The 23987-nt window shown below is 42.5% G+C and overlaps 1 protein-coding gene across 1 annotated transcript in view; it reads right to left on the reverse strand.

Annotated features, from left to right (window-relative positions):
• Positions 1-23987, reverse strand: part of NOX3 (NADPH oxidase 3) — a 74597-nt gene that overhangs the window by 20265 nt on the left and 30345 nt on the right. Inside the window, exons 9-11 of the mRNA XM_007957700.1 lie at positions 20688-20941; positions 18359-18521; positions 3551-3697 (exon numbers count right to left, since the gene is read on the reverse strand). Of these exons, the coding sequence (XP_007955891.1) occupies positions 3551-3697; positions 18359-18521; positions 20688-20941 (564 nt within the window). The remainder of the gene's footprint in view (positions 1-3550; positions 3698-18358; positions 18522-20687; positions 20942-23987) is intronic.

The raw sequence follows: 23987 nt of genomic DNA on the forward strand, positions 1-23987 counted from the left end.
GAAACAGATTTTTTTTTTTTTTCCCTATCACATCTTCCTGTCTCAAAATACAGCTGTTTTCCAAGCTTCTAGTCTCGATTCACTCATTTGGCCTCTACTCCTCAAAGACCTTCTGTTTTCATGGCACCAATTAGCATAAGCTGAAAAGGTGAATCCAAACATTCTTTTTCTTCCAAGCTCTCATCTTCCTGTTTGAGTATAATCATGCACCATGAACACCCCATGACATATTTAGTGTAGAAATCTTACTGTTATGTCAAATTGATTATCATAACTAAAATTGAATCATCTTAGTTCTCAAATTAGTCATGACTTCAGTTTATTTCCAGGAACAATTCTTGAGTGACTACTGTAAGCAGGCAGTGTACTATGAACTAAGTGGTACAAAAAAGAAACAAATGATATCTCTCCTTGGTGACAAAGTGGTAATCTAATGGAGGGGAAAGCCATGTGTACAACCACAATCCTATGAATGAGATCATGATCCTTCTGTAGTTGAAAAAGAAAGTAAACACAAGGAAGTATAGAAGTGCATGGTGTGATGGGAGGACATAGTTTAGAACATGGTGGCTGGTAGGGTAGAACAAGTGAGTTGGGAAAGGTTGGGAAGGGTTTACATTTCTTGCTAAGATGTTTGGCCATTTATTTAGTAGAAAAAGGGCCTTCCCTACTTATGCGAGTGGTATTTTTGATCTACCGATCACAAATGCTCAAACGTTTGGAATTATATTTGTTCCATATTTCTCAGTCCAATGTTCAATTACTCTGTAAAGCCTGTTGATTTGCCCTCCACACTACCTCTTCCATCTGTTCCTTCTGTTCTTGTCATTCTGCCACTTTGAGATTGTCAAATTCAGATGAACAATTGGCTATTTCTATAACAGTCTTTGATTCCTTACTGACAGAATGCACCAATTATTCTTTTCCTTAAATGCTTAGATGGGTGATATCCTGTCTGAAATTTGGGAGTTTAAAGTATTTCCAATATGTCATGGCAAAATTTTAAGACCACATTTATTTCAATTGACTTGTAGTCAGGAAATAAAAGCATATTTTGTAGTGTGATTTTGAAAAGGCAGAGGTAGGATGGGGTTGTGTGGTGTAGTGAATTAGTTGGTATATCTCGTCTAGCCATTGTCTTTATGATTTCCACCAGAGGACTGGGCGGGACTATGCAAATGTGAGGTGCTTTTGGCCAATCTAAGGGATTGGATAATTTGTTAATCATGTAAATAAAGGACATGGTATTCTTGTGGAGGTGGGATTGTGCAAATAAGGTGTATGGAACCCTACCATGGGGATTGGTCAGCTTTGCCATTCTTTAGGCTTAAAATGAGCCATTGTGGAGGCAGAAAAGGAGGCTCTCACTGCCATCAAGAAAAACCAGGAGTGGAACACTCCTGCACCAGACCTCATTGGCAGAAAGACAGCAGAGAGAGGGGCGGGAGCAGAGGCAGTAGAACCAAGAGATTGCATGAGAGATAGTGGGCTTGCTGGCCCATAGAGCAAGAAAACTGAGAGCCTTTGGTCAAGAGGCTTGCGAGTGGAGTGGGTTGCATCTATAGGCAGAACTAGAAGAACTCTGTAACTCTTGCCTGAGCAGGGCAGAGGCCAGGCTGAGAGGCCAAGGGCCAAAGAGAGATGTGCTAGCGGGCATTGCTGATTTTTCTGATAGAAAAATTGTATCCTGAACATTCCTGAACCTGAACTGTAGCCTATTACTTCCCTAATAAACTCCTGATCTTGAGTATTATCTGTGAGTTCTGCGTGGCCATTGCAATGAGTTATCAAACCCCATGAGAAGAATGCTGTGGGAAGGCCAGTTGGTGTCAGTATAGGTAGAAAGCATGGAGGGTAGAGGCATGTCTGACCTCTGCCTCATAGGAATCAGTCTTGGGCTGATGCTTCTGTCCCTTGTGAAGTTAGAGGAGGTCAGACAATGCAGCCAACATGCCCTTCTTGCAGGTAGGTTTATGTTGTCACAAAATTAAACCAAGCCCATCTCACAACTCCCAAAGGACTAGGAATGGCTGCATAGACACAGGATCAATTCACTTTAGAAGCAGAAGAACAAACATGGCACCAGCAAGCAAAAGACAAGGGCTATGTCTGTCCTTCACCAAATAGATCATTAGTCAAAAATTGCATTTGAGTAAAGAAAATGTTTGTTTGGAAAACATAATTAACACTATTAAATTCATTAAGATGTTTCAAGCCTACTTCCCAAGAAACCTATATTTCAAATTATCCCAGAGGAATAACATATTTAAGGAAGACTGCAAATAAGACCATAAAAATTTGTTTAGCTACAGAGTTTCAAGTCTTATTCATTTGCAGAAACACAGATTCAAATTACAGTGATGTTTTATAGGGTCAGTGAGAAAGGGGGGTGGAGAGGGAGGGAGGGAGGGAGAGAGGAAGGGAGACAGAGAGAGAAGAGAGAGAGAGAAACCAAGTCCAAGCCTGAGTGTGAGTATTCATTTGCAAATTTAATGATCAATGCCAATCTCCTTAACAGACCACACTTATCTCCTAAGTATCAATAGTAGCTGCTGCCGAGTGCTGATTAGAATATTCATCCCACAGCACAGAGGTCACTTCATTGCTAACTCTCATGCTTGAGGAGTTAAAAAAGGAGTAAAATATAATACTCATCAATCACTATTATCAACACTGAAATACATGGTGCTCTGTTTTGGTCTATGTTATTTTTGGTAAACTAAACCTTTAGTAGGAGCTCTGGTAGCATAGTGCCTAAGGCACTTGACTGCTCACCAGAAGGCTGGCGGTTCAAACCCACCAGCCACTCCTCGGAAGGAAGGTTGGGCATTCCTACTTCTGTAGTGATACTGCCTCAGAAACCCAAGGAGGGATCGCCATGAGTCGGGGCCGACTCGATGGGAAACAACAACAACAAACCTTTAGTATTTGATGAATACAGTGCACTGCAGAACACCTGCCATGACATAAGATCACCTTGATCTTAGGTAAATAAAAATGCATGGACACAATTTAGAGGGCCTCTTTTATAAAGAAAAAAAGATTTAAAGATCCGTATCTAAACCATGTATCCATGATCATTATTTTCTGTGGAAACTCACATCCTTTACAATACTCAATTTTGAATATAAACACTGAGGAACTTTTTCTATTTAACTCTGAACAGCTCCTAGCAGAGGACTGGAATCAGGAGTTCAGCAAGATGATACAGCCAATCAATAATGTTTGCTTGATGCTGCTCTTAAAATGACAAATGCAACTTTGGATATAACTTATCTTGGATTTCCAAATTTGGGATCATCGTCCATTAAGCAGACTCTTTATCTTCTATTCCTTGGCAAGTTAACTGGAGGTTCTTTTATTGCTACGATTTGAATAGCTCTTTCTAATCTGGTTTTATTATATCCTCCTTTCCTTTTTAAGAACATATAATAATTCTTTCACACGACTAAATAACTATATAGCTCATTATTGAAATGATTCCTTTTCTCTTTGCTCTATTATTAGATGAGTTAGGTAACATGGCTCCTTCTCAGAGTCTTATCAATACCTGATTTTCATCCCAGCCAGTAAGAAATATACGATAATTCAGGAAGTGAGCTTTCCCACTCTCACTCATTTGTGTTTCCAGCAAGAGTAAGAGATCAGCAAACCACTCAAAAGCCCTTGCGTCCCGGCAAATCCAGTAAAAGTACACCTGTCAAGAGAGAAGGTGAGACAACCGATCACTCCCTCTTTTCATAATGTGCTGATAATCACAGACTAGTTTATCTCCATTTAAATTGTTGGAGCCCAAACGGGCACTTCTGCAAAATAACATGCTTCTCTCTGCCAGGGAACAAACAGTCACACTGTGATTTCTTTTGGAAAAAAAATTCATGTTGTGTTTGAAAGAGCCCAGAGTGAATTCAGCGTCGGCAGCCTGTGGGCTGTTGCCAGTTTCTCTGGATGAGGATCAATTAGCCACATTGCTGGCTGAGCTTCCTCGGAACAAGATTAATAATCATAACTAGCTGTGCCTTTCTCTGGTCTCAAAGGGGGTTAAACCGTGAGACCAACCCCCTTCATCTTTACTTATGACCTAAGCTCAGGATTTGAACTCTGCTCTCCAGAGACCCCCGAAGGCTTGTGCAGTAATCCACTTCAGCAGTCAGGACCTCTGGGGAGTGGAGATTATGTTAATTGCAGAATCCAGCCTCTGAGGCCAGAAAGCTCCTGTCAGCCGGATGTATCAGTGCCCAAGAAAGCTGGTGGGTGATGGCTGTGCCTGTGTGTCGACTGCTATAAGGAAATGATGTCTGGCAAGACTCCCTTTCTCTTTAAAGTGGAGGCAGGGATTCTGTGTTTAGCAAACAGCATGAGACAAGTAGTAGTTTGGATTTGTTAAACTTTGGGACTCATATCCTGCTGACTTTGAGATGGTCTGGAGGAAACCATAGGACGTAGACCTATTCATCCTCCCAACTTTTCTCACACTCTGGCCGTTTGCTGCCCACACTCTCTCCCACACCCTCTCTCCAAAGAGATGCCTTGATGGGCTAACAATAACTATATGGAGGGCTCTATGGAGCCTCAGGGTGGTGCAAATACTTAACACGCTCAGCTGCTAACCAAAAGGTTGGAAGTTCGAGTCGGCCTAGAGGTACCTTGGAAGAAAGACGTGAACATGTCCTTCTAAACAATCAGCCACTGAAAACGCTTTGGAGCACAGTTCTACTCTGACACCCATGAAGGCACCAGGAGTCACAGGCGACTCGACCACAACTGGCATGTAGGGGCTGGTCTACGTGCCAGGGTCTGCCTTGGTATATCCCCACCAGGAAATATCACTTCCGATGGTCGGTCACCATTCTCTTCCCTCCCCTCCCTGCCAGCCTGCCTGCAAGCTCATAACCACACCGTAAACATTACAGATGAGACTTAATTAACGGACCAAATTCATGAGGCACAAAAATCACAGAATGCATTTCAAGGGGAAACATCTTACCTATTCTGTTCAGGTTTCTGCAGGAATTTATAATACTCAAAGTCAGGAGGAGAAAATCCAGTGAGGACAAGCTCTTTTCTCTTAAGAATTAGAGGCTGTGTGTCTGTTGGAAGCTGCTGCTTGGAGAGACATTTTGATGTCAATTCCAGGACAAATGGTCCCTCAGTCCCTAAGCATGATTACTCCCCAAAAGGAGCATCTCTGTCTCCCTGACTCTCATGCCTCCTGGAGATTACCAATGGCTAGTGCCTCCAGGCAGCAGACCCCTGGTGTTGACTGAGCCAGCGGTCCCCTCTGGAGAATGGCCCGTGAGCTGTCCACTGGGAGTATAGACGTGGTCATGCTTATCCATTCCTTCATTGATTCAGAAAATAGGTATTAGATGCCTACTGTATGTCAAGGACTGTTCTAAGCTCTGAAACTATAAAACCCAACAAGCAAACCAGTTGCTGTCAAGTTGACTCTGACTCACGTGTGTCTGAGTGGAACTGTGCTCTGTAGGTTTTCAGTGGCTGTGATCTTTGGGAAACAGATGACCAGGCCTTTCTTCCCAGAAGCCTCTGCATGCAATTGAATAATCAGTCTTTTGGTTACTAGCCAAGCGCTTAACCATTTGTGCCACCCAGGGAGTCCTCTGGGATTACAACCAAACCAAAAAATCAAACCCATTGGTGTTGGGTTGATTGTGACTCATAGAGACTCTTCAAGACGGAGCTGAATTGCAAATATTTGCAGAAGTTGTAAATCTGTACAGCTTTCCCAAGGCTTTCAATTTTTACAGAAGCACATTGCTACATCTTTCTCCCATGGTGCGGTTTTTCGGTCACAAGGCAAGCACCTAATCACTGTGCCACCAGGGCTCCTTGTGACTGTGATAAAAGACAAAAGATACCTGTCCTCATGGAGTCTGCATTTTAAAGGGAGAAGAAAGATGATAAACAAATAAGTAAATATGAATATGTCACATGATGATAAGTGTGGTGGAGAAAACTCAGGCAGGCTGGGAAGGGCTTTAATATGAAGAAGAAGGGCCAAGGGGGACTTGTGGAGAAGGGGACACTGGGAAAAGACCTGGAGGGGGTGAAGGAATGAGATGGTCAGAGGAAGAGCTGTGCAGATGGAAGGAATGGGATGCAAGAGGCCCTAAGAAAGGACGTCTCAAGAAAGAGTAAGGAGATGGGTGTGGGTGGAGCCCTCAGAGCCACAGGAGATGGGATCAGAGGGAGGACGGGGCCGTGCGGGTGCTGTGGGGCTTTGGGGGCCTCATGGGAATGTTGACTTTTACTCCGAGCAGAGGAGGGACATGATCTTAGGTATGTTTCAGAAGCATCACTCTGGCTGGTATTTTGAATACAGACTGGGCAACATAAGGGACACGGGTGGGAGAAAAGACACCAGTCGAGGAGCTGATTTTATATCCTATGTAGGTGATCAATTCTGCTATCTCCTTTCTTTTCAGTGTCTAATTTTCAGAAAACCTTGTTGCTAGGTGCGATCAAGTTGGTTCTGACTCACTGAAACTCCAGGTACAACAGAACGAAACGCTGCTGGGTCCGGGACCACCTTCACAGTCCATGCTATGCTTGAGTCCATCATCACAGCTGCTGTGTCCGTCCATCTCATTGAGGGTCTTCCCCTTTTTCACGGACCCTCTACTTTACCAAGCATGGTGTCCTTCTCCAGGGATTGGTCCCTCCTAATAGCATGCCCAAAGTCTCACCATCCTTGCTCCCAAGGAGCATTCTGGCTGTACTTCTTCCAAGACAGATTTGTTTGTTCTTCTAGAAAACCTTAGCCCTCACTTTAGCTTGCTTTGCTCCTTGCAGAAATGGGAAAACACTGAACTTAAAGCAATATTCACCTATGCACCCCCTACCCCACCCCTTCCTGCTCTTGGCGTGTAGCTTGTTTTTTCCAAGAGTATTAATGGTGGCATTTGATAGAGAACAAATGTAATTTGATTTATATTACTTCCTATTCTTTAAGGAGCATATTTAAAATATATTTATATATGAATAATAAACCAAAACTTTTTCTTTTTTTTTATTTACTCTCAATTTCAAACCCAGTCCCAATCATCCTCACCTGAAAAATGCCCAGATCTTAGCTTCCACCACCCACTAATCCTTAGCCTTTCAAACAGAAGTCACTCTTGGCCTTACTTTCTTGTGAAGTACCTTCCAGTGTTTCTAGGGTTGTCATCTTTTCTATTTTTTGCTTCCTTGTAATGGCTCTGTGTGTTTTCCTCTATCACTGACTTATAGGTGACACTTAGTATCTGCAGAGCAAGAAGCAATGGAGGGAAAATGAATAGGCTCAGTGGAAGTGCTTCAGGCAGAAAAAGAAGAAAGTAGATTTTGAACAGAAGAAAAGAGTTCCTTTCATCTCTCTAATTGTGGGGAATATCCACTGGGAAGAGACAGGAGGGTCTCCCCTCTGCATTTTGTCCAGTAGGATTGCCCTCATCAGTGGAGGAACAAATGTTTCTAACAATAGGCTACAACTCTGTGATCTGTCTTCTCCAACATGCAACCCCCATCTCCAATCTCCAAAAATAAAACAACCCTAAAATCAGTCAAATGTTTTACAATTCTGTAGCTGATATCCGAGGCCAAAAATCTTCAGGTTACTTCAAAAGGTTCTATTAAACTGAACTCATCCTCAGAACAATTACAAAAGTTCTGAACTTTCATAGTGAGGAAGTTACTTCTCCTTCAGGGTCCGTACCACACATTCTTTTGGGCAGAGGAAATTCATAGAGGGTTTGGGAGACCAGTTTGGGGCTGTGTAATGAGTGGGAGTGGGGTCGGTGAGTGTGTGGTCCAGCAGTTGCTGTCACTAGCTTGTTGTTTCTTGCTGCTGACCACTGGGTCAAGCCCAGCTGCATCCATTCACCGAGGGGCTGAGTCTGGGCTGACAGGGGTGTGGGTGCACTCCATTTCTTCTCAGATTCCCTGCAGCTCAGAATTGTCTTCACAAATTCCACAGTAGCTCACATGGACCATGTGAAAGTGATTTGGTACCAGTAGGATCCAAACCCACTTGCCATCAAGTCCATTCTGACTCATAGCAACTCTATAGAATCCAAGGCTGTAAATCTTTATGGAAGTAGATGTCCTCATCTTTCTTCTGAGCAGCTGGTGGGTTCAAACTGCCAACTTTTGGTTAGCAGCCCCTTAGCCATAACACTACTGGAGCTCCTTACCAGGATAGACCTGTGCTACTTTTTGGTGAACAGTTCTAGAAAATGAAACTGGAAGAGCTACCAATTTATTTTACTTCCAGAGTTCAGAGACTCTCCATTTAAAAATTGGGTGCTTTCAAGTATTCTCTCAGAAGCCCATGCTATGTCATGGCTAGGCATACAGTGGCAGACAACACATCCATACATGCAACTGGATTTCTTTAGATCCCAAATCACTGACTCAATCTATTGATCTACCTACCTGCCTGCCCAGTCATCTATCTATCTATCTAGTGAGTGCTGGTGGTTCAGTGGTAGATGAGTGGAGGCTTGTGGGTTGCTCTGATGATGAACAGGGTTCAGTGGAGCTTCCAGGCTGAAATGTCTTAGGGAGAAAGGCCTGGAGACCTGCTTTCAAAAATCAGCCAATGAAACCCTAGAGATCATAACAATCTGATCTGAAACTGATCATAAGGGTGGTGCAGGACCAGGCAGTGCTGCTTTTGTTGTGCATGGGGTTGCCACAAGTAGGAGCTAATTAGAGTACAGCTAACAACAACAACTATCCATACATCCATCCATCCACCCATCCACCCATCCACCCATCTACCCACCCATCTAACCATCCATCCATCCACCCACCTACCCACCCAGCCTTCCCTCCCTCCCTTCTTCTTTCCCTCTCCCTCTCTCATCTGTTTATCATCTTTTCATTTATTTATGACATCGAACCCCTCTGAAGAGAGAAATTGCACATAAAGATGCAGGTTTAGGACTTGGTATAGCATAATAATTAAAGATGGGGAGCTCTTGAGTAATAGGTTCCTGGCTTTACCATCTGTGAGCTGTGTAACTTGGGAACAAGTTATTTAACTGGTGCCTAGCTTACTGCATACGTAAAATGGCAATAAACACAGAACAACTACTCATTGTATTGTTATGAAGATGAAAGGCTGTAGTTTATGGAAGCATGTAGCACAATGTCTCACAGACATATTAAGTGCTTAGGAGGTACTGACTGTTCTTATTATCCTCATTGTCACTTGGAGGAGCTTACAGAATGATACATTATGAATACACTAGGGTTAGTTTAGAAAGCAAAAGGAGACATGTGTCTTACTTGGTGGTGTGTTCCCACCAGTCACTCATGGACTACAAGATAGTGGTTATCAAGTAGAGTTGAAACCAGACTTCTCCAGCCGCAGCCTTAGAACCTCAACTTTGATCACAAAAACATACTTCTTAAAAAGGGATTGACTCATTAGCTAATGTGCACCACAGGGCTCCAATGGGCTAAACACACAAGAAGGCTGTTTCTAGGGCACCAGGGGGCTACCTTTACTACCCAGGAGCCAGTGGATAGCACTGTGATTGTCTCCTCCTGGGCTGCATACATCTATCTGTTCCCCATGCTGTACAAAGAGAGAACTGATAGAAGTTCAAAGTAGCATCACCAAAACCTGCAGGGTGATGGAGAATTTCCTTAGAAGGAATTATTCATATTTTATTCTTAAGGAAAACTTTTCTCTCTGAAAAAATAAAGACTGAGGCTGATGTTTAGACAATATAGTACATCCTCAGTACATGCTACCTGTGGTGAGTCAGGTGAGCATGACCCGAGCCATGTTTTCAATCACCCCATATGCTTGCAAAACCTGGACAGTGAGAAAGGAAGGCTGAAGAGAAGCTGATGCATTTGAACAGTGGCATTCACCAAGAGTACTGAATGTGCCATGGACTGCCCAAAGAACAAACAAATCCATCTTAGCAGAAATACAAGAATGCTTCTTAGAAGTGATAATGGAAAGACTTTGACTGGCTTGCTTTGGGTATACCATCAGGTATAATCAATTGCTAGAAAAGAATATCATGTTTGGTCAAGTCAATGATGGTCCAGCGAAGACTACGGATTGACACAATAGCTGTAACAATGGGTGCACACCTACCGATGATCATGGCGGTGGTGTGGGGTTGAGCACTGTTTCATTTATACACATAAGGTGCCCATGACTTGGAGCTGACTCCCACAGCAACTAACAACAACAGTGTTACTCTTCTGGTTTTTGTTCTGTTGCTTTTGTTGTCAAGATATTCTTGGGTGAATACAAGAGACAAACATCATTTCAAGCAAATATTTCTTCTTATTGAAAAAACTCCCTAATTGGTTCCCACCTCTAGTTAGGTCTCCTTTTAAAGAGATAAAATTATAAAGTTGTTTTCCTGATTAACCATAGTAAGACTGGGACTCATCTTGTCAATCATTTTCAGTCTTTAAGACTTTTTAAAACCATTATCGTTAATGTTAGTTCTTTCATGACTGTACTGCTACTTTGCCCTGTGCTGAGAACTGGCATTTTTTTGTGCATCTATTTGTTCTAATTACAGTTCATAGTACTTGACAGACAACTGAAATATTCATTAATAGTAGAATGCTTTAATAAATTGTGAGATATCCACACTGCGGGATACTCAAGGCACTACATAAAGTGAAGTAGATCATCATCTATTGACACTAAAAGTTCCCCAAGCCGTGTTAGAATAGAAAGCAAAAACAGATGACAGATCCATCTACCTACTCACACAACCAGATTTTTGTAAAAGGTAACATGCCCTGCATGCATGTGTAAGTGAGTCTGTGTATGTAATTACACGAGAAAAGAATGGAATGAGACATGCATGCGACTGTTTAATGGTAAGCCCCAAAATAAAGTAATAGTGGTGCTTGGTGTGGGAAAGTGAGGTGAATGAGGGGACTGTTCATGTATTTTAATCTTTTACAAAGAAATTGCACTCAGATATTAAACATATTGATACTGGTCACCTCCCCACAGGACAATGGTAAGGCCTAATGATAAGGATTAATTAGGAGCTCTGATGGCCCAGTGCCTAAGGAATTTGACTGCTAGCCAGAAATTTGAGGTTCAAACCCACTAGCTGCTCTGTGGAAGGAAGATCAGGCAGTCTACTTCCATAAAGATTCACCACTTTGATGACTGGTACACCATGAGATCCTCAGCCTATACGACTATGAGACCAGAAGAACTAGATGGTGCCCAGCTATCACTGTCAACCACTTGGAGGGGGATCTATGTAGGAGATCCTGGATGGAGTGGGAGAACAATGTAGAACAAAACTCAAAATCATCATCATTCAAAAAAAAAGGACCAGGTTTACTGGTCTGATAGAGCCTGGTGGAACCACTTAGACTATGGCCTCTAGCTGCCCTACAGGTCTGAAATTGAACCCACACCTGTGGCTTCCAGCCAAACAAAAGACAGGCGTATGAGGTGAACATTACACTAGGTAGATACACTCCTTGGACAGATCAATCATGGGAGAATAGAAGGGCCGTGTATGCACAGAGAGATAGCTTGGGGGTCAGGAGTGCATGGAAGGAGGACATAGGAAAGAGGTAGCTATGGGAAGGAAGTGGGAGGGGAACTGTTGCATTATGGGAAATTGCAGTCAATGTCATGAGACAAAGTGTACGTGAGCTGCTGTATGGAAAATGAATTTGCTCTGGAAACTTTCACCCAAATCACAATTAAAAAAAACAAAAAAATTACTGCCTTGAAAACCCAAAGAATTTCTATGAGTCAGAACCGACTTGATGGCAGTGGGTTTTTGTTTGTTTGTTTAATGGAGTATTGAAGTGTTCTGAAGAGTCTCTCGATAATATGAATGGTTAAGTGCTTGACTACTCACCAAGAGGTTGATGGCTTGAGTCCATTCAGAGGTACCCCAGAAAAGAGACCTAGAGATCTCCTTCATAAAGATTACAGCAAAGAAAACCCTGCAGTCCATCATTCCACTCGGACACAGGTGAGGTTGCCATAAGTCAGGATGGACTCCATGGCATCTTGTTTGGGTTGCTTTTTTTTAAGATGAAAGATGAGGAGCACACGCATCTTCTGAGCAGTGAGCATGGCCCGCTGCTCCCCAGCTCGATTTATTACACCCCTCCCGGTGGTGCGAACAGATGATCAATTCCAGGAGTGGCTGGAGCTCCAGAGCGAGGGAAGGTGAAAGTAAATAATTTCTCAAGCTAAACAGATTAAATTAAATGCATTTTTCATTCATTAGAGAAGAGAACAGACCTTCCTTTGTTTTATTAATATATTTAAGTAGAGTATGGATTTTTGTCTTTCTTGGCCACTTTCCCTTGTTCCCACTGGCCCATGCTGTCTTTTTATTTGAATTATCTGCTTATTATATTAGGTTAAGAACCCAAAGGCCATTTTGCATGGGACATTCCATAAACACCCATTATCATGGTTGTATATTATTGAACTGATGAAGGAAGACAATTTATGAAGAAATTAGATTATCTCAGTTTTTCTCTCATCTATTTTATTGTAGTCTGAAGATTGCATATGCAGCTAAGAAAATGGACCAAATCTCCCAGCTGGCAGTTCTCCCAGTTCAGTCTACGTGGCTGTGATATTAGGGAGAACTAATGCATAAGCCAATATATTTATGTCAGCAATCTGCCCCCTCCCTCCCCAGTCACACACACCCATTTCATTCATCATTCTGACAGTTTGCACAAGCAAACTGTCCTAATTTTTTTCAAGAGCTCTTTTCACAAATTGAGTGTGATGCAGAATTAATCATACCCGTTAGGCAGGAGTTGGAGTACCTTTATCGCTATGGGGCATTTATTCTCTGCTTCCTCCACAGAGCATCCAGCGAGTTTTTCACCACCCACACCCCTTTCCTCACTCCAGAGGAACACTGTGTTCTCATCTGCCTTCCACCAAGTGAAGTTCAGCTCACTGCTGTGTTGAAAATATCCCTTTAATGTATGAAACAGTTTTTCATTTTCTTTCCAGCAAGCCATCATTTCACTTATTGTTATTTTGCCTTTTTGGGAAGTCTCCTTCAACCCTGTTCCCTCATCCTTCTCCTCTCCCCTTACCGTTGTCTTAAAATAAAAAGATAGAAAAAAAGAAACCTTTAAACATGAACTTGAATAGGAAGTGATAGAGTTCCGCTTCCTGTGAGGGAGACGCGATTTCCGTTCCCAGCCAGCACCCCTCTTACGCAGCCACCACCAGTCTGTCAGTGAAAGTTATGTGTGGATCTGATGCTGAATGGCTTTCAGCGGAACCCCCAGACTGAGACAGACTAGGAAGAGAAGCCTGGTGATCTACTGAAGATCAGCCAAAGAAAATACTATGGGTCACTGTGTATGGGAGCACCATGAGTCAAGGGCCAATTTGATGCAGCTAACAATGACACCTGACCCCCAGGAAGCAATCGATGTCTCTTTGGTTATTCCCTGGCATTTCACTGAAAAGTTTTCTAGAATAGTTGGGTAGTGGAAAAGGATAAAGAAGACATGGTTGACAATGGTGACCGCTGAGAAAACTTTGGTGACAATTTCATATTGTAGACTTGCAGCTTGAGGCTTGTATGTAAAAAATCCTGCCTTCATGCCAACCAATATTTTTGCACACAGAAGAGAGAATGTCACCTGATTGCAGTTGGCCATTTAGCCCTAAAATTCCACCTCTGAACACCTGTGTTGTTTGTTCTTTCTCCCCCTTAGCGATAGAAGAGAACAATATGGAAACTACAGCCCTGATCTGCGTTTGTGAAGACGCTTTTAAACAAATACGCAGTGCTCTGCTCCACAGCACTTTAAAAATTATACAGATACTGACAGCTTCATGGACGGAGTAGTACTTCTATCTCCAAAGCATGTGGGCAGTCCTGACAAATATTAGTTACATAAGCCTAATGAGAGCTGTATTCAAACGCCATGTTGCTTTAAAACTTCTAAAGTTTTTCTCACACATGCAGGCTCGAAGGAACTGGATATGAAGTGTCATTTTCAGCCTAAACTTGAGCATACCAAACTCACTTCTTTTTTGAAGGTGTTTTGAAATGGAAAGCAGCAACAGGTTTCAGTCTTGACTCAGAGGCTGACCAGCTGGGTGGCTTTGAAGACATCCCTAACCACTGCAAGTCCAGGTGCTGACTTTCACTGCTACGTGCAAAGTCAGGCGATTGGGACCCATCACCTTGTTCTATGAGTCTCAGCTTATAGCTTCCTTTCTCCCAGATGCCATTAATCCTACATTTATTTCCAGCTGAGTACTGCCTAAATATCACCCTAGATTTCTATAAACTATGAAATAAGTTTATAGAAATTATGGATTTATGAAATCTATACATTTCCTATGGTTTCCTTATTTGGAACAATGATCAACGTGACAACTACTGAGCCTCCTATTGAGACAGCCTAAGAAAATCCACACACAGGGCCCAGCATGATGACGGAACAGTGACAGAGAAGGCAGGATAGAATGACAATTTGTTGGTTCTTTTAAGAATGAATATTCCCTCTATATTTGTAGTCAGGAGCTCTGGAGTAGTAGATAAGGCATTATACTGTTAACTAGAAGGTCAGCATTTCAAACCCACCAGCTGGTCCATGGAAGGAAGATGGGACAATCTATTTCTGTAAAGATTTACAGCCTTGGAAACCAGATGGGACTTGCTGAGTCAGAATCAATTTTATGGCTTTTTTTTTTTTTTTTTCCTGATTTGTGGTGAAATAAGTGGATCTAGTCTCTTAATACTCAGGTTTCTGAAAAAAGAGTCATTTTAGTTAGATAGAAAGAGACACAGTCATCCTATCAACTGAGAACTTTATAGAAAAGTCTGCAGAAGTAACCTGTCCCTTCTTTTGGGTGCATGGAAGTTCATTGGTTAATTGATTGATTTTTCTCAATATTTATAGAGCAGCTATATGTATATGCAGGAGGAGTTTTGCTGGCATAGTGGTTAAGGCATTTGGCTGCTAACCAAAAGGTCAGTGGTTGGATATTAAGAGCTTCTCTGCAGAAGAAAGATGAGGCAATCTGCTTTGGTAAAGGTTCACAGCCTTGGACACCTAGTAGGGGTTGCTATGAGTTGGAATTGACTTGATGACAATGAGTTTGGTATATGTATATGAAAAAGGACTTCTGGTAGCACAGTGGTTAAGGCATATGGCTGCAAACCAAAATGTTGGTGGTTTGAACCTACCACCTGATCCACAGGAGAAAGATGAGGCAGTCTGCTTCCACAAAGATTCTAGCCTTGGAAACCCTGTTTCCAAGCTTGGAAACCCTATGGAAACCCAGTTCTACTCTGCACCATGAGTTGGAATTGACTTCATGGCAATGTTTTTTTTTTTTTTTTTTGGTTTCTATGTATATGCAAAGTATTTTGAAGATATCCAGACCATATTCATGGAGCTCACAGGCTGTCAGATATATTGAGAATCCTAACATGGAAAAGAAAGAGAGAAGATATCCAAGAAGGAGGTGGAGACAAAGGAGAGGTTATTGTCAGTCTGGTGTGAGAAGAGTGGTAGATTCTGGAGGCACGTCAGTATGAGAGGGAATGGTCCATAGCACTTGCTGTGTATTCATGTGAGGAATGAGTGAATGAAATGAGATGCACAGTCCTCTGCCATCTCCGTGTGAAACGTGATGGGACACTTAGTGGAATGGAAACCCTGAAGCCATGAGCTACCTCTCTGCGTGGCTTTACTTGGTGGAGGGCAGAAGAAATGAGGAGCTTAGGAGGACTGACTGAACACCATAAAAGTAATAAGCTATTGCTTTGGGGCCAGATACGTGGAAGAGTGGTGCTTGTTCGCCTTGTAAACCTACTGTGTCACAGAGATTTGGGATAGGCTCAAATTCTAGTTTTAACCTGTACTAGTGCTCTGTGTTTCAGGTTCCTCATTGATAAATTGAGGCCAAACCTTATCTCAGAGGGTGATTATGATCAGTAAGTAACATGATTCTATCATTCCTTGTTAGCTGTGGTCTTGCCTCAGTTTCCTCATCTGTAAAATGGGAATTAAAATAATAAGGCATAATAATAATCATAGAAATAGTACATAAGATGCCTAGCTCTCTGCCTGGCAAATGGTCAGTGCTTGATCAATTGGGGTTATTAGTAGTAGTAGTAGAAACCCTGGTGGCTCGGTGGTTAAGCACTGAGCTGCTAACTGAAAGGCTGGCAGTTTGAACCTACCAGCTGCTCCACAGGAAGAGGATGAAGGGATCTGCTCCTGTAAAGATTTACAGCCTTGGAAACCCTGGGGGACAGTTCGACTCTGTTACTTGGGTCACTGTGAATTGGAATTGGCTCAATGGCAATGGGTAAAGTAGTAAAACAACAAACAACAAACAAACAGTTGCTGTTTAGTCGATTTTGACTGACGGCAACCCATGTGTGTCAGAGTAGAACTGGGCTCCATAGGGTTCTCAGTGGCTGGTGTTTTGGAATTTGATCACCAGGTCTTTCTTCTGAGGAGCCTCTGTGAGGACTGGAACGGCCCACCTTTCAGTTGGCAGCCAGGCGCACTCACCTTGCATTCCCCTCCCCCGCAGGGACTTCAGTAGCAGCAGTAGCAGCTGCTATCCATCTCTTTTGGCAGACATAATTACCATTTACGTCACACTGTACAGATTTATACAATCATCACTCCACATTATTTATTTGTCCTGTTTTGTACTAAAATTCCCTCCTCGATACAGATTCATGTTTCTTCATTGTGCAGGTGAGGACACCCAGGCGGAGGGGCGAGTGGAGGCACTTGGGGCGAGACTTCTAGAGAGGAGTCAGGCCTGAAGTGTGGATTCCCACATCAGGAGTCCTCCAGTCTCCCTACAGCATCACAGCAGGGTTGCAGGAAGGTGGTGGGAGTCACGTCTACCACGTGTCCATGTCATGTGTCCATACCAAGTGGATCTGAACTTGAATCCTGATTCTGCCCTTTATTATCTGGGTGCTGTCAAGCTCTGCAAGCCTCGGGTCCCTTAACTGGAAAATAGCCTCTGTGTACTGTGTCTTCCCTTCTCCCCTCCCCCAACTGCCACTGAGTCAACTTCAACACATAATGACCCTATAGGACATAGTAGAACTGCCCCATAGGGTTTGCAAGGCTGTAATCTTTATGGAAGCAGACTACCACATCTTTTACTGGTAGTTTGAGCCAATGAGCTTTCAGTTAGCAGCCGAGCACTTTAACCACTGCACCACTGGGGCTCTTCTTGGTTGTTGTGCAGTGACATAAATCAAATGAGAAAATGTGTGTGAAGCACCTGTCACTTAGCAACTCATGCACTGACAGCTGATTCTCCTCTTAAGCCCTGCCTTTGGAGAGCTTCCAGTGCAGCACTGCCCCAGCTGTTTCCCAGAATCCTCCTCCATAGTCATTACATGAAGAAACTCCATGACTAAATAAACTTGGAAATGGAGGGTGAAGCTAAGCTAAGTGAGGCTCTTTCCTGCAGAGCTCATGGAATGGGTGAAGGGGCTCTTCTGGACTACGACATGTAAGTCACGTTTCTCAAGTCCACTTGGCCACAGAATTCTCTTTAGCAAGTCACATCACGTGATTGATGTTCCATAGCGCATGCATTGAGACATGCTGATGTGATTAAGCATCTTCCTTTGGAAGATGAGAAAATGCAGCCGTGTATCACCCAGGGAAGAAGCGGCAGAGCCAGCTCCCCTGACTTCCTGGGTCCCCTCTCTTAGCACTGTTCAGATGGGTCATGTCTCCTGTCTTCTGCTGCTCGACTCTTTCTCTGCTGCTGGTCCTAAAAGGCTCATAGTGTTGGGATGGAGTTTCTAGATAGGACAACAGAAGGAAGGAATCATGGAGGCACCTGATCTGAAAATGCTGAAGAAAGGATCAAGGGGGACTAAGCACTGGAGGGGCAAACCCAAGTAAGCAGGCCAGTGAGTCACAATTGGGACAGTTGGCTTCTTGTTAAAGACTCTGTGTGCATGAGAGGACAAAATTGAATTGTACGGCTGTAACCATATTATTAAGCTAAAGGGACTCAGGAAAACACTGCCCGCTAATATTCCTAACTGCAGCCCAGTCACACAGCCATTTGCTGCCTGTCCATATTTTACTGAGATGAGCAATTACGTGTCCTGTAATGGCAACGAAGCAATAAAATTTATGTCTTGTCATCTTTAACAAGATTAGACATAGCCCTTCTCATAAATGTGATACTGAACAGAGAGTTTTAAGAACATAAGTATAGTTAAGGATCCTTGAGTTTATCCTTCATAGTTAATTAAAGTCCTCCCCAAGAATCTGCAAATGATAGATCTCAGGACGCTGAACGGTTCTCATCCATGGCAGGGTGAACTAATGATCTTACCTTGCTCAGCTTCAGCTTGGTTTGTGGCTCACAACATTGGTACCATAGAGATTTCAGAAGAGCAGCGAAAGGCGTGACTCCTATTCCCGCAGCAATGCACACACTCACTGGATAGTGGAAGACATCCGTGAGGGCGGCGCCGAATGGCCCATCCACTGCCAGCCTAAAACCACAGTGTTGAGTCTGGTGACAATAGAACACTGCTCTTGAAAACAAAACCTTCCTAAGCCCATGTTTTGCATAGGATGTGTATGACAGATGTGTGCAGAGAGGTTGGCTTGGTCTCAAGAATGTTTGGAGGACCTGGGTTTAGCTTGAGGATATTGGGCCTGACCTCATGTACAGGAGCCACTCATGGAAGGACAAATGATGATTTCTCTGGGATAGCTCATACCTCCTCCAGGTGGCATGTGTTTCTTATAGCTCTTAGGCACTTGTGTTGTCCCCAAGCAACATGCATATAAAATCAGTTCCTGTCAAGTTGATTCTGACTCATGACAATCCCATGGACGTCAGAGTAGAATTGTGCTCCATAGAATTTTCAATGTCTGAGTTTTTGGAAGTAGATCACCAGGTCTTTCTGAGGTGCCTCTGGGTGGACTCAAACCCCCAACTTTTCCATCAGCAGCTGAGCGGTTAACTGTTCGCACCGCCCAGAGATTTCTCAAGCATGAGGAAGCTGGAGGAAAGAGATCTTTGCTCCTACCTGCCATTAGAGGCCAATGAAGAAGCACCAAGGTGGTTTAGAAGGCTCATATTTATTTTTTCCTAATGTGTTCCTCTGCTGTTTTTCATTCATCTGGTCACACTCCTTGGTGTGTTTATATAGTCTTAGTCTAATGGAAGCCATTCATTTGGAACACATATACTTTTGAAATAATTTCTGAGACATGGAATTTCTAAACTCATTAATTTAGATTATGCTGACCCAAATTTGTGGTCATTAGGCAAGAGGCAACACTGAGGTTTTGTCTTTGCTTAGCACACTTTTCTTTATAAAGATAAACCATATTCATGGAATAAATAAGATTTTCCTTAACATGGCTCTGCATGGATGGGCCCCTGGATTCTTCTCTGTTTCTCATCACCAGTTTTCCTACACTGGCTTTTCTTTCATTTCTTAAAACAGGGTACCCACTGGTGCCACAGGGCCTTTGTATATGCTAATCTTTTCGTTGGAATATTTTGGGATACTTGGACTTCTCCCCTTACTTGGAAAATAGTTACCTTTCCATTAGGTCTTATTCCAATCATTATTTCTCTGGGGAAGTCTTCCTGAACTCCTTAGATTCAGTTAAAATATTGTTTTATTAATTTATAGCATCATGTATCTCTCCTCTGTAATTTTTGTTACAGGTTTGACTTTATAATTTCTTTCTTTGTACATGATTTGATTTATATCTGTCATCACTAAACTGTAAGACAACCTTGTCTATCTCTGCTTATGACTGTCCCAGTGTCTCACACACTCTCTGCCACAGAGTTTTTGTTCAAAAACAATTTTTTGAATAAATTATAAAGTTAAAGTTTAGAATATTTCAGTCAGCAGAATGTATTAAATAACCTCAACTATTCCAAAAGCACACATTTACATTTGAACAAAGATATGCTAATTAAAAGGTTTCTAAGTTATTCACAGCCATTCCCTAAGGGGTGTCTGTAGAAGGCTTATGAGGTTGGCCCAGTTGGGTTTACTATGTGTTCATGAAAGTTCAATTGGGTTTATTTTTAAATATTCTATATGCCAGACCACATAATAATTCAAATGAACTCTCCTCAAGTTAATCTTAATTAATAAGGCTGCATTACATATTGATATATGGAAATGAAAGAATGAAAATAAAAGGTCATTAACTGGAAAGGGTTAGTATCTCAGCTCACTGTAGATTATTTTATAAATAATTGGATAAAGGGAATTGAGAGAAAAACTGAAATTGTCCATGGATTAAAATACCTCATTGTTAATTGTTTTTATAATTAGTGGTATTTAGGATTCACTTGACACATTTAAAAAGATGTCAATTGAATCTAAAGAAGAATTACATCATATAACCCATAGAAATATATAGTAAATAAGTTGGTCCATCCACAGATGCTAGGTTTCAGTGGAGCTTTCAGACTCAGACAGACTAGGAAGAAAGGCCTGGTGATCTATTTCCAAAAATCAGTCAAGGAAAGCCTATGGATCACGATGGCTTGATCTACAACTGACCATGGGGATGGTGCAGGAGCAGGCAGTGTTCTGTTCCATTGTGCGTGGGTACCCGTGAGTCAGAGGCCAGCCATGGCAGCTAACAACAGGCTTCACATTGTAAGAAAATGTTCTAACCTTGGTAGGCTCCAGGGCTCCTTGCGGGCCTGTTCCTCTGCTCCACAGGCTTTAAATAAAGCCCTGGTCCAGTCCCCTGCTGCCTGGATGTGCACACTGAAGAAGTCCTCTTCGGGGGCTGAGGTGAGTGTGAAGGGGTGCCACTCTAGTGCAGATATGGACGGACACTGTAAGAAGATGTACTGCCCTGGTGCCATTTTGAAATTTCGTTTTTTCATGTGAAGCTCTAGGACTCCAGATGGATGGCTGACCACCTAGATTAGAGCAAGAGATTTGATGGGTGTTTTCACTCAGGTTAAATAATAATAAGAAAGAAATGGTCTTCCTTCCATCACAGGTTTTCTTTTTGTAATTTTATTGTGATTTGGGTGATAGTTTCCAGAGCAAATTCACCTTCCATACAGCAGTTCACATACACTTTGTCTCATGACATTGACTGTGATCTCCCACAGTGCGACATCTCTCTTCCCACTTCCTCCCCATAGCCACCTTTTCCCTGTGCCCTTCCCTGCCATGCACTGCTGCCCCCTGAGCTGTCTCCCTGTGCATACACAGCCCTTCTTTCTCCCATGATTGATCTCTCCAAGGAGTGTATCTACCTGATGTAAATGTTCAGCTCATATGCCTGTCTTTTGTTTGGCTGGAAGCCACAGAAGTGGGTTCAATTCCAGACCTGAAAGGCAGGTAGGGGCCATAGTTTCAGGGGTTCTACCAGGCTGTATCAGACCAGCAAACCTGGTACTTTTTTTTTTCATGATTTTGAGTTTTGTTCCACATTGTTCCCCCACTATATCCAGGATCTCCTATGTAGATTCCCCTCCAAGTTATTGACAGTGGTAGCCAGGCTTTCATCACCTTCTGGTCTCATAGTCATTGTGATAGTTGGAGCTATGAGTCAACTTGGCTGGGCAACAATCCTGTGTGGTTTAAGCAATTGTGATGTGGATTGTTCCAATGATGGGATGAGATATATATGTTTTGAGCAGCCAATACGTCGAAAGGGAGCTTCCCTAGGGGTGTGTTCTGTTTCCAGTATATTTATAGACATCCTGGGAAAAGAGACTTTTCTGTGGATTGGGATTCTGTTGCACTGCCTACAGTTTTCTGTGAGCAAACAATCCACCATTTGGCTTGGAGATCTTGGATTCATCATTCCTTGGAGTCAACAGTCAGTTTACTGCCTGCCAACCCTGAGCTCGTCAGCCCCTGCAGCTGCATGCGTCAGGAAAAACCTCCAGCTTGATGTTTGATCCAAGATCTTGGGACTTGCCAGCTTCCATAAGTGTGTGAGCCACTTTCCTAAGATAAATTTCTCATTCTCTCTCTATGTAAGCTTTACTGGTTTTGCCTCTCTAGAGAACCCAGTCCAACACAGTTGTATAGGGTGAGGATTGCATGGTGTACCAGTCCCTTGGACTTATTGTTTCCATGCACCTTTGGCTTTCTTCATTCTTCTTTCCTGTGGAGGAGAGGAGACCCATCCTTGCATCTAGATGGCCTCTTGTAAGCTTTTAAGATCCCAGTTGCTATTTACCAAAGTAGGCTGTGGAACAATGTTTTTGTGAGCTTCATGTCCACTGTGACCATGGTTCTGAGCCCACAGGTCCAACTACTTGCTCCTTCTGGGTAGCTGGCTGTGGCCAAGAAGTAACTACAACCTTCTCCTTTGTCAACTCTACTATATACTTAGAAATTGTTACACAACATACAAATACACTCGTAGAAACATTGTCTACCAACCCTATATATGGTCATGGGCACACACTCCCCTGCATAGACATACCTAATCATTTAGCCTGTCCACCCATCTACCCACCTGTAGATCAATGTTTGCCATCACTGACAATGCAGTACTGTATGTGAAAAAGGGTTCATCTTTGTTGTCTTACCTCCTATGCACCTTTCTAAGTCTTCTTCTTCCTCAATACCACAAAAGTTTTTAAAATTTTAAATCAGTTTTTTGAGATTGCATTTATAGACATTTGTTATTCTAGTGACACTTGCCATCACTTTCATGACTAGGGTTTCAAACCTAGCAAGCAAGAAAGGAGTTCTCCTTCCAATTTGGGTGGCTGCACCCAGGGGCAACATGGTGCCTAGCACCAGATCCCAAATGGTCTAGCTTTCCAGGGCACAGTTAACCAGATCCATGAGAATCTAAGCTAGCATATTTTGCCACTCAATTATACTTACACTTATTAAAATAGTCATTACATTATCTCCATGGGCTTAAAATCTAGGTACAGTTTGGTACTCTTTTCATTTATCTTCGTCTTTTCTAATCCCTTGTTAATTAACTCTAGTTTTCATTCATGCTCAGTGGCAAACAATCTCCAAACTCATTCTGAAGTATCTTGTTTACTTTGTTTTACTGCAGTCATGACAGAGTTCATAAAGGTTCATCCGGCCTCTTGATTTGGTTGAGTTTTAGATTTAGGAAAGCATCACACAAAAGCTCTTAGGGCTTTGTTATGGGAAGGAGCTTTAGACCTTGCTGCTTATCAGAGGGCAACAATGAATTCCCCTTCTTAGATCCCCAACTTGTTTTCTGAAGACACTCTTTAGGCAACCCCACATCTTCTTTTGTGGCAGGAGTCTAAGGAAACAAAATCCAGTTGTATCTTGATGCTGTGACAGTAGTCTTCCATTCAGAAGAGAATTTCACAGGCCTTTAATTTTAGTTCTGTTTCCCCTCTCCCTACCGGTATTTGTTCTGATTCTGCTATTAAATTGTCTCCCTAGTAACGGCGCTAGTGAGTTTCCAGAAGTTTTATGGGCTGGCTTTTGATACAGCCTGACATTCTTTGGTGCTTAACTTAAAAACAGCCACATAGATACTGCTTTAATCAGAAATATGAAGCAATTTCTTTACATTTGCTTTCACGAAAACGGTTAAGGAGATAGAGTATTCTGATAAAATTATATTAGTAAAGTGGTATAGGTTTGGTTAGCAGAAAATTTCCCCTTAGACATTAAACAAATTGGATGGAGAGTGTTTGTACTTGTTCAGTCTTCTAGACACATATTCTTGGATTCTCCTTTCATATCTTCCTCCAGCAGGAGGTAAAAATTGGAGAGCTATGTGGAGAGCTAGCAAGATTGGAAAATGCTACCAAGGAACCTTCTACTCACTAGCATCACACAGCATACATGACCTGCTTTCCAGTTTGAAGCTCTCAGGGTCCCTTACCCCCTCTGGTCCTGAGGGTGAGTTCTTGCCCTTTTCTCAGTAGTCCTCAGTATATGTGCTTGATAATGTGTGTGTGTGTGTGTGTGTGTGTGTGTGTGTGTGGTGTAGTG

The sequence above is a fragment of the Orycteropus afer genome, unplaced genomic scaffold (genome assembly GCF_000298275.1).
Source record: "Orycteropus afer afer isolate SDZICR_OR568_19922 unplaced genomic scaffold, OryAfe1.0 scaffold00781, whole genome shotgun sequence".
NCBI classification, from domain to species: domain Eukaryota; kingdom Metazoa; phylum Chordata; class Mammalia; order Tubulidentata; family Orycteropodidae; genus Orycteropus; species Orycteropus afer.